Source organism: Ranitomeya imitator, chromosome 1 (assembly GCF_032444005.1).
Source record: "Ranitomeya imitator isolate aRanImi1 chromosome 1, aRanImi1.pri, whole genome shotgun sequence".
NCBI classification, from domain to species: domain Eukaryota; kingdom Metazoa; phylum Chordata; class Amphibia; order Anura; family Dendrobatidae; genus Ranitomeya; species Ranitomeya imitator.
This window is the reverse complement of record NC_091282.1, coordinates 371,471,883-371,487,263: the sequence shown is the minus strand read 5'-3', so window position 1 is coordinate 371,487,263 and position 15,381 is coordinate 371,471,883. Positions and strand designations below refer to the sequence as shown.

General features: G+C 43.3%; 1 protein-coding gene across 2 annotated transcripts in view; it reads left to right on the top strand.

Annotated features, from left to right (window-relative positions):
* Positions 1–2,770, top strand: part of NRL (neural retina leucine zipper) — a 35,480-nt gene extending 32,710 nt beyond the window's left edge. For both annotated transcript variants that reach the window (XM_069761570.1, XM_069761563.1), the window contains exon 3: positions 1,764–2,770. In XM_069761570.1, coding sequence (XP_069617671.1) covers positions 1,764–2,141 — 378 coding nt within the window. In that variant the 3' untranslated portion in view covers positions 2,142–2,770. The remainder of the gene's footprint in view (positions 1–1,763) is intronic.
* The last annotated feature ends 12,611 nt before the right edge of the window (positions 2,771–15,381 follow it).

Genomic DNA, 15,381 nt, shown 5'->3' with positions numbered 1-15,381 from the left:
TGGCTTGCGTACACGTTTATGGGTTTTCTGTTGAAACAACTGTGATGCATTTATGTGGCATCCGTATGGCATCTACTTTTACGCACCAGCAGTCAATTTTTAAGACAAAATAGAGTTTTCTATCTTATGAAAATTCCAAAATATTTTACTATATGGTTGATCCATAATGGATCCTATAATTTTTGTGCACCAATAAATTTGAATAGGTGAGTCTTATTCAAAATACAAAAGAAACTACTGTAGTGCATGCTGTGAATTTTTTCATATGGACATTCGGTCCAAGAAAAAAAAAACTTTCCGAATAGTCTTATTGAATAACATGGATACGAGAGCTGTCTGTTTTTTTTCATGGACAGCACGTGAATGAAAAACATGGTAATGTCAACATAACATGACAGTGGCTTATCTCCCCTGAGAATTTAAGGACTTATGTATGAATTCAGAATGTCTGATCCTTAACTCCCTCAATATCATCTGCTGGGGGAAAGCTAGAAGGTCCCCATACTTATTAGATGGTCGGTTGGTGTAACTGAAATTGGCGGATTTAACTGATGTTAAAGGAATTGTTAATGAAATATAAAGTATTATTACAATGGCAAAGGCTGCGTAACAAAAATAGTGGAAGCCATACTCACCCTCTTGATACTCTGTGTCACGATTCCAGCACTAATGGTGACCTAAGGAAATTCTGAGTGACAGCTCAGGCGCCTTATGGGATCAAGTGCGTGCTGGATTTTCAAGTATGGTGAGTGACAGCCCAATCATCCAGTCTGAGGCAGGGGAATGCTTGGCTGTCAGTATTGAGAGCTTTCATATCTGGCTAGGATTGTGGGGTTTCCTCCATGTGTCACCCGTTCAGATTGATTAGCTGGCTGGCAATGGTTAGACCATTGTCAGTTGTAGCCTTGCTCAAAGAACTTGTTCTTTTGTGTCATGATACTCTGAATTTTGTTGCCGAATCTTGGAATGGCCTTTTGACTACTTGTATGCATTACCCCTTTTGCCTTTGACGCTCTCTGACCTTAGTTACCTGACCCCGAACTTTGCCTCTGACTATTCGTCTGTTTTATCCCTGTGTCTTTGACATACCCTCCTGGCATTTAACTTCAGACTCCTTGACTTCCCCACCTCACGGCTTGTCTGTGAGAAGTGACTAAGTGCCACACTCTGCAAGTCTTATTCCAAAGCTGCATGGTTCCTATGCTATGTGCTTCCTGATCCCATGATCGACACACTGGATATGTCCTGAAATGCTTGCTCAGCAAGTTACAGGCTATAGTGGGAAACCAACATGAGTTATTTGGCTTTATGGGCATTTCTGTACATTTCTGGATTGGATGAGATGAGGAAGCGCAGACCTGGGGAATGGGTAAAGTTGGAATAGAACCTGTGGGCCATCAGGGAATGTGAGTATGACTGTTTTATTTTTTCAGTATTGTATGCTATTTTAACAATAGTTTATCCTTCCTGGACAATCTCTTTAATCTACTGTGTATTGGGGGCCTTTACACTCCTAGTTTTGGCTTACTGATACACATTAAAACTACTGGCCAAATACTGCTGTGTGAACAAGGGCGAGCGTGGAGGATTTTGGTGGGATCGGTGGTGATATTTGGTAGCCACATAATAGTCTTTTTCTAGAGCATCTTTTTCCCATATGGCAAAAACATGGTGTGAACTTGCACTATATCAGACATCATAGATTTTTTGCATAAACAAAAATGTTTTTATTAATGTGCTAACATTGCTGTATTTTTCCACAGCTATCTCCCCTGTCTGAACGTTTTTCTGATGAGCAATTGGTAGGAATGTCTGTGCGGGAGTTGAATCGCCAACTGCGGGGTTTCAGTAAAGAAGAAGCTTTGCGACTAAAGCAACGCAGGCGCACATTGAAGAACCGAGGTTATGCCCAGTCCTGCCGGTACAAACGGGTGCAGCAACGTCATGTCCTGGAGACAGAGAAGTGTCAGCTCTCTCGTCAACTTCAACAATTGCAGCAGGAGGTGGCTCGAGTGACAAGAGAAAGGGATGGATGGAGAGCAAGATATGAGAAATTGCTGACTGCCACAGGAGGGGGGACCGGGCCAGATGTGCTGGGTGCAGGGAGTGACACGGGGCCTGGAGCTGAGCTCTTCCTGTGAAACACAAATCAAAAGACTGAACCCAACTTGAAAAGGCGTTATGTCATACAGAGGACTGACCTAACTCTTTACATAAGAAGCCTATTCTAAAATGCCCCTAGTGTGCAACTCAAAATCTATAGAACCTTTCACTGCCTCTTCATTTTTCTGAGTAGAAAAATAAAATTTTTCTGATCTCAGTCACAACATATTGGTTCATTCCCACTGTTCATACATGAGATGCCCTTTGAAGGGAATCTGTCAGCAGGCTTTTCCTACCTCATATGAGAGAAGCGAAATGTATGCAAAGAAACCCTGAATCCAACGATGTATCACTTAGATTACTGGGTGCAGCCATTTTGGCACAATCAGAGTTTTTAGACTTAGCAATGAAGCAGAGCTTTGAAAGCTAACACTGCACCACACCAGGCTCTCCATGTAAAAATTCCATAGACAGTGAGCTCCCTATCACAGGAGGGGGTGGAGTCAGAGTACCAGGCAGGTGCTTCTGTGTCCCAGTAATGATAAGCTTCTAGTGCTAAAACATTCATTGTAAGTAAACAACAGCATGGAGCTTGATAAGAGAGGCATCGCTGAAATCTGTGTTTGAACCCTTAAGGCCCCTTCACATTAAGCGACGCTGCAGCGATACCGACAACGATCCGGATCGCTGCAGCGTCGCTGTTTGGTCGCTGGAGAGCTGTCACACAGACAGCTCTCCAGCGACCAACGATGCCGGTAACCAGGGTAAACATCGGGTAACTAAGCCCAGGGCCGCGCTTAGTAACGCGATGTTTACCCTGGATACCATGCTAAAAGTAAAAAAAACAAACACTAGATACTTACCTACCGCTGTCTGTCCTCCAGCGCTGTGCTCTGCTTCTCTGCTCTCCTCCTGTACTGTCTGTGAGCCGGAAAGCAGAGCGGTGACGTCACCGCTCTGCTTTCCGGCTCACAGACAGTACAGGAGGAGTGCAGAGCACAGCGCTGGAGGACAGACAGCGGTAGGTAAGTATCTAGTGTTTGTTTTTTTTTACTTTTAGCATGGTAACCAGGGTAAACATCGGGTTACTAAGCGCGGCCCTGCGCTTAGTTACCCGATGTTTACCCTGGTTACCAGTGAAGACATCGCTGGATCGGTGTCACACACGCCGATCCAGCGATGTCAGCAGGAGTCCAGCGACGAAATAAAGTTCTGGACTTTATTCAGCGACCAACGATCTCCCAGCAGGGGCCTGATCGTTGGTCGCTGTCACACAGAACGATTTCATTAACGATATCGTTGCTACGTCACAAATAGCAACGATATCGTTAACAATATCGTTATGTGTGAAGGTACCTTTAGGGTATGTGGACACGTCAGGATTTCTTGCAGAAATTTTCCTGACAAAAAACGGACATTTCTGCCAGAAATCTGCATGCGTTTTTACCGCGATTTTACCGCGTTTTTCACATGTTTTGACGTGTTTTTGATGCGTTTTTTTCCCAAATGCATAAAATAGCAGGAAAAACGCAGAAAATCCGCAAAATTAATGAACATGCTGCTTTTTTTTACCGGGATGCATTTTTTTCGCGGAAAAAACGCATCATGTGCACAAAACATGCATTCTTAATAACTTAATAATAGGATGCATAATGTATGCATTTTTAATGAGTTTTTATAGCGTTTTTACCGCAAAAAAACACGAAAAAACCTGAACGTATGCACATAACCTTACAGCATGCTGTCTTCAGATTACATGCAAGAAACCTGCTGACAGATTCCCTTAAATACTCCTTGAAATCACCAATGTCACTGGTTGGTATTGTCCACTCCCTCTAATGTTTCCCACTTATAGCCAAGCTTGTCCTTGACTCTGCTGGGAGGAATGCGACAGATTCGAATGAAACCGCTGTATCTCAGCCACCTAGTATAGTCTGCACTCTTTAAAGGCAGTCTCACAGGTCCAGATAATTCCGGTACCGGAAAAATCGGTACCGGAATTATCCGTGTCCGTGTGCCGCTGCGTATCTGTGGCACATCAGTATGGCACACTTGCGGCACATGTGTGTCGCCCGTGTGCCCACTGGGTACCACACGCACCGTGCAGGAGGCAGCGCTAAAGTTTAGCGCTGTCCCCTGCATCTGGTGCTGAAGCCGCGATTCATATCTTCCCTGCAGCAGCGTTTGCTGTAGAGAAGATATGAATAATCGTGTTTAAAATAAAGCTCCATGTGCCCACCCTCCCTCCCACTGTTATTAAAATACTCACCCGGCTCCCTCGCTGACTGGCGCTGCTTCCTGTCCTGGCCGCACCTTCTACTGTATGAGCGGTCACGTGGGACCGCTCATTTACAGTAATGAATATGCGGCTCCACTCCTATGGGAGGTGGAGCTGCATATTCATGATTGTAATGGGCGGCCCCACGTGGCCGCTCATACAGTAGAAGGTGCGGCTAGGACAGGAAGCAGCGCCAGCCAGCGAGGGAGCCGGGTGAGTATTTAAATAACAGCGAGGGGCGCACAGGGGGTGGGAGGGGGTTGGGCACATGGATATTTATTTTAAACACGATTATTCATATCTTCTCTGCAACAAACGCTGCTGCAGGGAAAATATGAATCGCGGCTTCAGCACCAGTGTGGGGGACAGCGCTTACAGTAGCGCTGTCTCCTGCACGGCACACGGACTGCACACGGACAACGTCCGTGTGCGGTACGTGTTTTACACGGACCCATTGACTTTAATGGGTCCGTGTAATCCGTGCGCTCCCACGAACACTGACATGTCTCCGTGTTTGGCACACGGAGACACGGTCCGCAAAAAATCAATGACATCTGCACAGATGCATTGATTTAACTGTGTCTACATGTGTCAGTGGCTCCGGTACGTGAGGAAACTGTCACCTCACGTACCGGAGCCACTGACGTGTGAAACCGGACTTATAACAGGTCAATTTTGTCTCATCCCCTGGAGAATACAATTACAACAGATTCTCATTCCACAACTAATAAGAACGTATGTGAATTTGAGAGATGGTGGACCGGCTGAGCCTGTCCTATTCAGGGGCTCTCGTCTTAACATTTTCTATACCATTCATCCCCATGCAAGGGAGAGGAAGATAATTCTGGTTTTATTTGAGGGAAACAATAAATTATTGCATTTTTTTTTTAAGTGTGTGATTGTGAGTTTCCACAAAATGCAACACTTTGCGTCTCCTCTCCCTGCACATAAGGAGCAAAGCTAGCGTGTTACTAGGCAGATATGGCCGTGTGTTGTGAACAGTTTTAAGAATTGTTTTTTTCTTCAAATATTATTATTTTGTATTCGAAAAAAAAATATAAGGAAAAAATATATATTTAAACATAGAGAAATAAAAGATACAGAGTTTTTACAGCAGAATCTCTTGTTACCTTCCATCTGTGTTGGTGAGTAGTCTGTCCATCTATGACCATCTTATGGGACGTTCTCCTGGTTTTTGTACAATTAATGCACAGTAATTCTAAGGTGACAATTTATTAACATTGATGCATATTTATCAGAGTCAGTCAGTTTTACCATAAGTACCATATTTATCAAATCCCATGGTGCTTTTTCAGCCATTTCCTAAAGTTCCATAAGGTTTAGATAAACCTGCTGTGACTTGTACACTGACAGAAGATTGCTACCACTTTTCCTTATGACTTTAAGGCCCCCTTCATATGTCTCCAGTATGGGTGGCGTCCATTTTAACACCTATTAGAGACAAGTATCCACACATATCCATTATAACCTTTTCTTATGGGGGACTATGTCACATGCTACAAGAAAATTCCAATTTCAGTGAATAATCCTTAAGCTAGGACTGCATGGCGAATTTGACTGTAACGCATGTTGTAAGTCTAAAGCTTGCTAGGTGTCACTGCTTCATCGCAGCACAATGCAAGTGAATGTGACTCCAATGGTACTGCGACTGCCACAAAGAAATAGCTAAAAATCGGATGTGGCTTGCCTTCTAGCGACTTGCTTGTTGCATTTAAAGTACCCTAAAGGTCATAATCCGTCACCATCCAATTGTATTGCAGTGTGATGTAGCATCAACACCTAGCAAACTTTGGCCGTGAGACAGGTGTCACAACCAAGTCACCGTGTAGCCCAGGATTGCTAACCATCCAGAAATTCCAGGACAGTCCTTAAAATTACTGCACTTTTTTCCCCTGTCCATAAAAACAAGAAGGCGTCCATGATTTTTTTGAAGCTGATTATTATGACTGTAATTGTCGTCATTTTACAGTTTGCATTGACTGCTTCTGATGTCTTCATATCAGAACTATGGCCTATAGACATGGATCACTTATAATCATAATGATTTCTTATGGTTTCCTAATGTGTCCATAAAAAATATTGTCTGTCCATAGTTTTTTGATGAGCTGTCCAGAAAAATTAAAAACCCAATATGTCAACCTTGATGGAACCCCAGCCTTTTTCTGTTCCGGATCTGCCCTGCTTTATAAGAAACAATATTATTTTCTGTTTATACATGCAAGACAGCCATCTCATCTCAAATCTGGGAACTCAACGAGTCCATCCAATTGTCACACTGTGGTCACATCCATATCCAATTGCGTTGCAGTGTTAAGGTACCATTAAATAATTTTCCTACAGTTTTAGTCTTCCTGACCGAGCTCCATTATTCAAATATGACTTGAGTCAGTTTAAATAGTAATGAGGCTGTGTTCATCTTTTAGACGCCACCACAGTTGCTGAGTTTTCCAAGACGAAGCAACTTTAGGAAAACGCCAGCAGTTCCTTTCCTGAAGTGGCTTCACCTGTGGTTTTGCCTTCGTTCTTTTGGCCACTGGTGTATTTTACTGGAGAATGTATGCCACTTTTTTCCGAATCTGAAGAAGTTAAAAGAAGTGACATAAGACAGAATATGTGTCTTTTTGTCCCTTATCTCAGTTTTTCCATCACACGTTGTACTTTATATTAGTGCTAAATTCAGATATCTTCTGGGTTTATCTATTAAAATCTCTAAACAATTGCTGATAATTTTGAAAAGATGGCAATTCTCAAACTTGTAATACTTGTGCTTTTAAAGCAGATAGGCATAGCAGACTAAATAGCTAATTAGTAACATCTATTGAATGTCGCCTTTAGGCTGGTTTCGTTTTTTTAAACATCTCTTTTTAGCATAATAGAAGTATAGTAGAATTTTTTTACATTTTCAGGGAAATGTCCCCCAATTTTTTTTCTTAGGGGCCATTTCAGTTTTGAAGCAGCATTGAGGTGCCTATGTATTAGAAATCCCCCAAAAGTGACAACTTTTTTTAAAAAATGCACTCTTCAAAGTTTTGTTAACCCTTCGGATTGTTCACAGAAAATAATACAAACTTGAATGAACAATATTAATTTTCCCAAGATTTATATTTTCAAAGGTAATAGAAGAAAATGCACCCTACAATTCTGCAATTGCTATGAGGGCAGCAATAAACTCATATGCAGTGGTAAACTACCTTTTAGGTTCGCAGCAGGGAAGAAATACAATATGACTTTTGTAGCGCAGATTTTGCTGGACTAAATTGAGGACATCATATCGGTACAATTACGGAACCCTTGAGGAGAAGGAACAGTAGAACTCCTCCTACTCTTAAAAAATTATCTCATTACGGAAACTACATCCATCAAGAAATTTATCTAGCGGTATAGTGAGCATTTTAACCCCTGACGCCATCATGAGAAATTTCATTTTTTCCTCTAAAGTGATGTTGCAGTCACAGGCAAATGATGCTTCCCATGGAGGAAAGGACATGTCAACACCTATTTCAGCTGGATGTGCTTTCTTTTCCTTTATTGTGGCATAGAGAGTCACCAACTTCCAACAGCTCAATAGCTAGGCAAGAAAAACCTACAAAGAACCTAGAAGTACTCAGCCCGAGTAAAATTTATAATGTTTATTTATAACAATTTCTAAAAAGACATTTAAAAAAATAATTATAGAATATGGAGATGAGAGCAGAGATAGGTGCCTGTATTATGACAATCCAGGTGTTAGCATATAGGTAATCCTGACAACGATACGGGTATACTGGTAGTAATGTTGAAGTATATAAGGGTTAAATAACAACATATAGATAAAATATGTTCATCATGTCCAAAAAAAAGGAGAATAATATAAATAATAGAATCAAGTGATAGACAATTATTAAATTGACATATACATGATTTAAGTACTGTGAAATAAATATTAAATAGGATAGGAAGCATGATTAAGATACAGGAAATTATGGAATACAAGTGCACACAAACCTGGATAGGTGATCACCATGTGGCAGTAAGGACCCCGACGCGCGTTTCGCATATAGCTTCTTCAAATGAAGGACTAATGTCAATAGCTATGCAAGCTGGTGGCCTATTAGAGTCTGACAGCTGATGTCAGGTTGCTCGTTGCGATTGCAACATGATATCACCACCATGTATCACCCCAGCTCCCTTGTGTCAGCTATGGAGGAAGAAGAAGTGGGAGCAGAGACAGGTAAGAAGAATATATATATTTGTTTAAATATGCGAGAGAAGAGCATCAGGATGGGGGATAAAAACTAAAGGAAGGGGCCAGTATGAGGGACATTATCACATGATAGTAGCCAGGGACTTTATTGCAATGGGGATACATATGATTAAAGAATGGGGCCTTGGTGGTAGTGTGTTGTTGCCTCCCCTCTGATTCCTCAGGAGGTACAAAAAAAAATCTTCAAAGGCCTTCTAGGGAGTTAGTGGTCATAAACTTGGCACTCGCTTATGATTCAGAAGGATGATTTTTATTTGTGATCGCAATCCAAATAACATGAGACGTTTCGGTCTATAAAGTTAACCTTCATCATTATACCGATTGCTCAGGAACACTGCATAACCAGATATTAGAGGACAGTGCGGTAGCCATCAGTATGTGGAGAGAGTGCTCCACATGATAATGTTTTTTGTTATTACTATAAGGTTTCCACTGGGGAGGGGGCATTACTGTTGTATTTGAACACAATGACAGACATTACTACTCTATTGTGGCATTAAGAGAAATTTTACAATTGCAAGGGGGCAACACAAAAGGGACACATACATTAATATTGTATGGAGGCCACAGAAGGGGACATTTCTACTGTGAGGGTGTCATAAAAGTAGACATCACTACTGTATTATATTTTACTGTAATATATTCTACTGTTACTGTGGGAGGAACTAAAGGAGGTACTGCTACTGAACAGGGCACCAGAGAAATACTATTGCAATTTACTTCTTAATTTGGCACAGTGTAGAAGTGGGAAAAGAAGGGAAAGGGTGCTGTAGAAGTGATCAGTCATAGATATATGTGTAAACTAGAAGTAACGGCACCAGCAAATACACGGCTCCTATAGCGGCCTGTATCCAAAGAGTGCGGCGAATGGTATCAGGTGCTCAGCATCATAGAAATTATATATAGCAGCTGAAGATCTAAAGAATATGAGGCACTCACCAATTCGGTATAACGTGAAAGTCTTTTATTCCGTGATGCTGGACATCGACAGAAACGAGTTGTGCAGGTTACAGAGGAATGGGTGGGAGAGACAGACAGGAAGACCGTACCGGGCATCTTGCACTCGGTACGGTTTCATCCATACCCTTACCTGGGGCTCGGTTACAATGTCATGCTGGATCACCGAGGTCCGCCCTGGCAGCTCTGAAAATACATCCGTGTTCTGTTGCACCAGAACACAATCCTCCCGTCGCTGCTGTTTGGTGAGAGCATCATTTAATTTAAGCTGACCCCCGACCGTGTCCTTGGCCGGTGCCAGAGGTTCCCAGTCGGTACAACTGGAGTCGCCTCCATGACCAAAGATCCCTGGCGCTTCCAGGCTTTTAGCAGGTTTACATGGTACAGTTGTTTTTGTTTGCTCTTTCCGAGCTGGTATACTCTATAATTTACTTCTCCCACGTTCCCCCTTATCTCATTATGGCCCTTGCCACTTGGCCATGAGTTTACTCTCTGTGGTAGGCACAAGTACAAACACCCGGTCCCCTTATTTAAAAGGACCTGACCGTGGCTCTTTTATTATACACTACAGACCAAAATTTTGGACACACCTTCTCATTTAAAGATTTTTCTGTATTTTCATGACTATGAAAATTATACATCCACACTGAAGGCATCAAAACTATGAAATAACACATGTGAAATTATATACTTAACAAAAAAGTGTGAAACAACTGAAATTGTGTCTTATATTCTAGGTTCTTCGAAGTAGCCACCTTTTGCTTTGATGATTGCTTTGTACACTCTTGGCATTCTCTTGAGTCTCTTTTCAAAAGGAAAAGAGACTTGCTTTGATCGCAAAAGGTTTTTCTTCTCCAGTTTAGCAAAGGACTACCTCATATGAGTGGTTGCCTCCCTGCGTGAGGTATTGCTTTGTAAATAATAAAGTTTTGGGGTGTTATAAGGTCGGGACAACCATTCTTAAAGGAAGGGGGAATGTAAAGGGTTGCAAAGACTGTAAAGATCCCCAGCCTCCTCGGTCCAATGTTAATAATTGTGTATGTTTACTGTCTAATGCTGCTATGAACATAATGTTATTTACTTATTGTTGCTGTGTGTATATTATGAATAAGGTAAAGCATAGTAAACTGTTGGGGCCAATAGAGGGGGCGCTTTAGCAGCACATAGTATAGGAATAGTAACAGTTAACATAGGAGGGGCTACTGTGGGATAAGATAGTGAACATTTCCTGTTTTTGGACAGTGTAGCCTGGGAGCTGAGACAAGGCAGGAGAGCCAGAGTGCCCAGGCAGTCCTGTAGGGCCTTAGAGCCTGGGACAACATAGTGGGGGCCCGTGTAGGGCGGATAGCTCCACAACGTTAAGACAAAGTCCCCAGCCATCCAGAGTCCGGATGGACATGCCATGTGACATCAGTGTGGGAGCAGAAGTGAGAGGAGTGGTCCTATACAGTACAGGGATGCAGGTCACTAATCATGTGACAGATCATCGCATGGGCTGATGCCATCAGATCCAGTGCGAAACAGACGAGGGAATGCCCAAGTGCAGTGAGTCTGGACACGGAGGATGCTACATTATTGCAAGAGGCGGGCACGTATTGAGGACCATAGAAAGAAGGGCAGGGAAAGTAGAGAATGTGGACTGTATGAAACTCTATGCTGATGCTGTATCTGAAAAGGATGTGCTGACAACAAAGGAAAGAAAAGTTTTGCGTTATAAGTTTGAAATGGACTCTGTCCTCTGTCTCTTTATATGCAACCACACCAGCAGCAGAACTGCAGTCAGCCCGATGAGAACATGACGGTGCAGAAGGTGAAGTGGAAGGTATGCCGCAGAGGGGTCATTATATTCATGTAACGGAAGACCAGGTCGCTTTAAAGCAGATGCTCTCAGCCATGACTACGGCCCTGACTCTCCCTCACACACCAGCGTGCACATAGACTTGGTCACCTTGGACATAAAATTAGTCCCCTGATCTGTAAGGATCTCCTTTGGTAGCCCAATGCTACAAAATATTGCAAACAGCTTGCGGGCTTTTAGTTTTGCCGAGGTGTGGCGAAGTGGTATCGCCTCTGGGTACCGCGTGGTGTATTCCACTATGACCAAAATATGTTACTGGCCACGGGCGGATTTCACTTTAGGCCCCACCAGATCCATTGCTATCCTCTCAAATGGTACCTCTATAATGGGTAGAGGCACCAATGGACTCCGGAAATGCGTAATGGGTGTGGCACGTTGGCACTCGGAACAGGACTTACAATACCTCTGGACCTCGGCATAAATCCTAGGCCAAAAAAATGCTGCAGTATGCACTTCTGCATCTTTTTGGCCTCCAAGTGCCCTCCCAGCATGTGGGTGTTAGCCATTTCGAGCACTGCCTAACGCTAGTATTGGGACACTACCAGTTGTTCCACCACTTAATCCCAGATTTTATCCACCCTCTGCCACCTCTTCGGGGGCCACCAGCACGTTTTCCGGCTGCCGACCCCTTTAGTTTTTCAGGCAGCTGGTGGTACAGCATGACGCGGGGCGGGATGCGCAGTGTGCACTTGTGACTGGAGCCAGAGCGGCTTCAGTAATGTGCATGCAATGGTGAGAGGGGGCAGCGCTGCTACCTGGCACACAACTTAGAAGAGGAGGGTGCGTTACTTACTTAGTGATCACACGGAGCATCCTCCTCTTCTATGTGCAGATCTGTCTCTGGTGTCTGATCAGCCAGGACCTGGAGGGGGAGGAGCATCAGCATGCAAAGCAGCAACACAGGACAGCAGGACAAGATGAGAGGTAGCTACCCTGTTTGCCCATTGCCCAGCACATCCCAGGTAACCTCTCCAGCTGCCCATCTCAACTTTTGCTGTGCTAAGTAGCAAGGAAGGGGGTATTTGACAAATTAAACATGGCAGGATAGAGTATGTGTTTTCCTGTGTGTGTTTTCCTGTGTGTGTGGGTGTGTGTTTTCCTGGGTGGGTATGTGTTTTCCTGGATGTGTGTGTGTTTTCCTGTGTGTGTGTGGGTGTTTTCCTGGGTGTGTGTTTTCTCCTGTGTGTGCGTGGGTGGGTGTTTTCCTGGGTGGGTGTGTGTTTTCCTGTGTGTGTGTTTGTGTGTGTTTTCCTAGGTGTTTGTGTTCTACTGGGTGTTTGTGTTTTCCTGCGTGTGTGTGTTTTCCTATGTGTCTGTGTGTTTTCCTGGGTGGGTGTGTGTTTTCCTGGGTATGTGTGTGTTTTCCTATGTGTCTGTATGTTTTCCTGGGTGTGTTTTCCTGTTCCTGTGTGTGTGTTTTCGTGTGTGTGTGTGTTTTCCTGGGTGGGTGGGTGTTTTCCTGGGTGTGTGAGTGTTTTCCTGGATGTTTATGTGTGTGTGTGTGTGTGTGTATTTTCCTTTGTGTGTGTATGTTTTCTTGGGTGTGTGTGTATTTTCCTGGGTGTGTGTGTGTTTTCCTGGGTGTGTGAGTGTTTTCCTGGATGTTTATGTGTTCTCCTGGGTGTGTGTGTTTGTGTGTGCGTGTTTATGTATTTTCTGGTGCATGTGTTTTCCTGGGTGTGAGTGTTTTCCTGTGTGTGTGGGTGTTTTCCTGCGTGTGTATGGGTGTGTTTTCCTGGGTGTGTTTTCTTGGGTGTGTGTTTTCCTGTGTGTTTTTTGCTTTCTTGTGTGTGTGTGTGTGTGTGTGTGTTTTCCTGGGTGTGTATGTGTGTGTGTGTGTGTGCATGTTTTCCTGATGTGTGTGTTTTTCCTGTGTGTGTATTTTCCTGGGTGGTGTGTGTGTGTGTATTTTCCTTTGCGTGTGTATGTTTTCTTGGGTGTGTGTGTATTTTCCTGGGTGTGTGTGTGTTTTCCTGGGTGTGTGTGTGTTTTCCTAGGTGTGAGTGTGTGTTTTCCTGGGTGTGTGTGTTTTCCTGTGAGTGTGTGGGTGTGTGTGTTCCTGTGTGAGTGTGTTTTGCTGGGTATGTGTGTGTTTTCCTATGTGCATTTAGCACAAAATTGGATCATTCAGAGATCCACAATGAACTTCTGGAGTGAGTTTGCTGCACTGAAAGTAAAGGGGCTGAATCATATTGCACGCCCCACTTTTCAGTTTTTGAATTTCCGCACAAATTTAAAATAACCAATAAATTTCTTCAACGTCATAATTGTGTTCCACTTGTTGTTGATTCTTCACCAAAAATTTACATTTGGTATCTTTATGTTTGAAGCATGATATGTGGGAAAAGGTTGAAAAGTCCCAGGGGGCTGAATACTTTCGCGAGGCACTATAACACTTGTTGCTGCCTCACAATGGTCATTGTGTGGCAGTATTTATGTGTATCATTATTGGCATATTAGTTTTGGTATTGTAACGCTAGTCTCTACTTAAGAACACACCACGAGGTGGGGAAGTCAGGGAGTCCGACATCAAAAAGCCAGGATGGTACATCATAAACATAGGGGTGAGGCAAAGGCGTAGCCTAGACCCACTCACAGTATAGAGTAAGAATTCAAAGAAGATAGCGGATCAAGGCAAAGGGGTTAGGTAAAGGTATGGTCAAAGGCAAATATAAGGTCGGTCAGCAAAAGTTCAAAATACAGAACTCACAGTACAGAGCAAACTCACACCACTTGAGAAGAGCTACAACTGGCAATAATCAGAGGTAAACAACCAGCTAAATAGCCTGGGATTCATTCTGAACAGGAGACCCCTGTAGGAAACCCAGCACACCTCAGGCCTGATTGGGCGACTGGACTGTCACTTACCACAATGAAAGGAGAATGACCACACAGGTTTGGTATGGTGATATTTGTTGTCTGGTAACTATAACTATTGGCACTTTCCGCATTAGTGAGTCCGTGTCTATCCTTCCCCTGCAGTCCCGCCGCAGGCATGATGTGCCCAAAGGCCCTGATGCCAGTATTAAGGTCCCGAGCCCAACAGACGGATCAGAACGAAATAGTCATATGGCAATTCACTGCCCCAAGTGATAGGTCTATGTTGACCCTAGCAGCAGTTGTGACCTCAGCAGTGAACTAGCTTATCTTTACATCTACTCCTATCTAACTCCAATCAGGAAGTGCTTCCTCTTTTATTAACACTATTGCTCTCCCATCTATGGGCCTTTATTTAACATTAACTATTCCTTATCTATATCCTATCCTTACAGAACATTACTAATAACCTTTCCCTTTTATCTATAAAACACTTATTCATATATACTATCAAAAGATTCCGGCATTAACACTGCTATTCTATATATTGTTATATCATAGTACATAGGGATTATACAGTTGAAACCAGAAGTTTACATACACTGTCACGACACAGTTGTCAGGTGACCTGGGACCAGGGGCTCCTTCCCTGTCCCTGACACTAGGGGGTGCCCTAGCTCGCCCTATTCCCCGGGATACTTCTGAAGGTAAAAATGCCAGGGCCTTCATCCTTACCGTACCTCCTGAGTCAGCTCTCCATCTGTTCTCTTCCCCCACCCAGGGAAGAGGGGCGCTACTGTGCACCGTAGTACACCAACCCAACAAACAAGGCAACAAACAAGGGTTAATAGAAAATTCCAGGCATACAAAATATTGACTCACATATAACAGAGGAATGCATTGGGGCATAAGGGAATAAATCAAAATAGAGAAGGATAGGGAATTACCACACATTCAAACCAAGCAACAGTTACAGTTACAGATAACTCCTCCAACTCTCCTTCTCATATGAACACCTCTCCCTCCATTAGCCATACAGCAAATGCTAGCTCTGACAAGGATTTGTAACAAAGCCCTGATTATAAAGGGGAAAAGAGTGGCTAA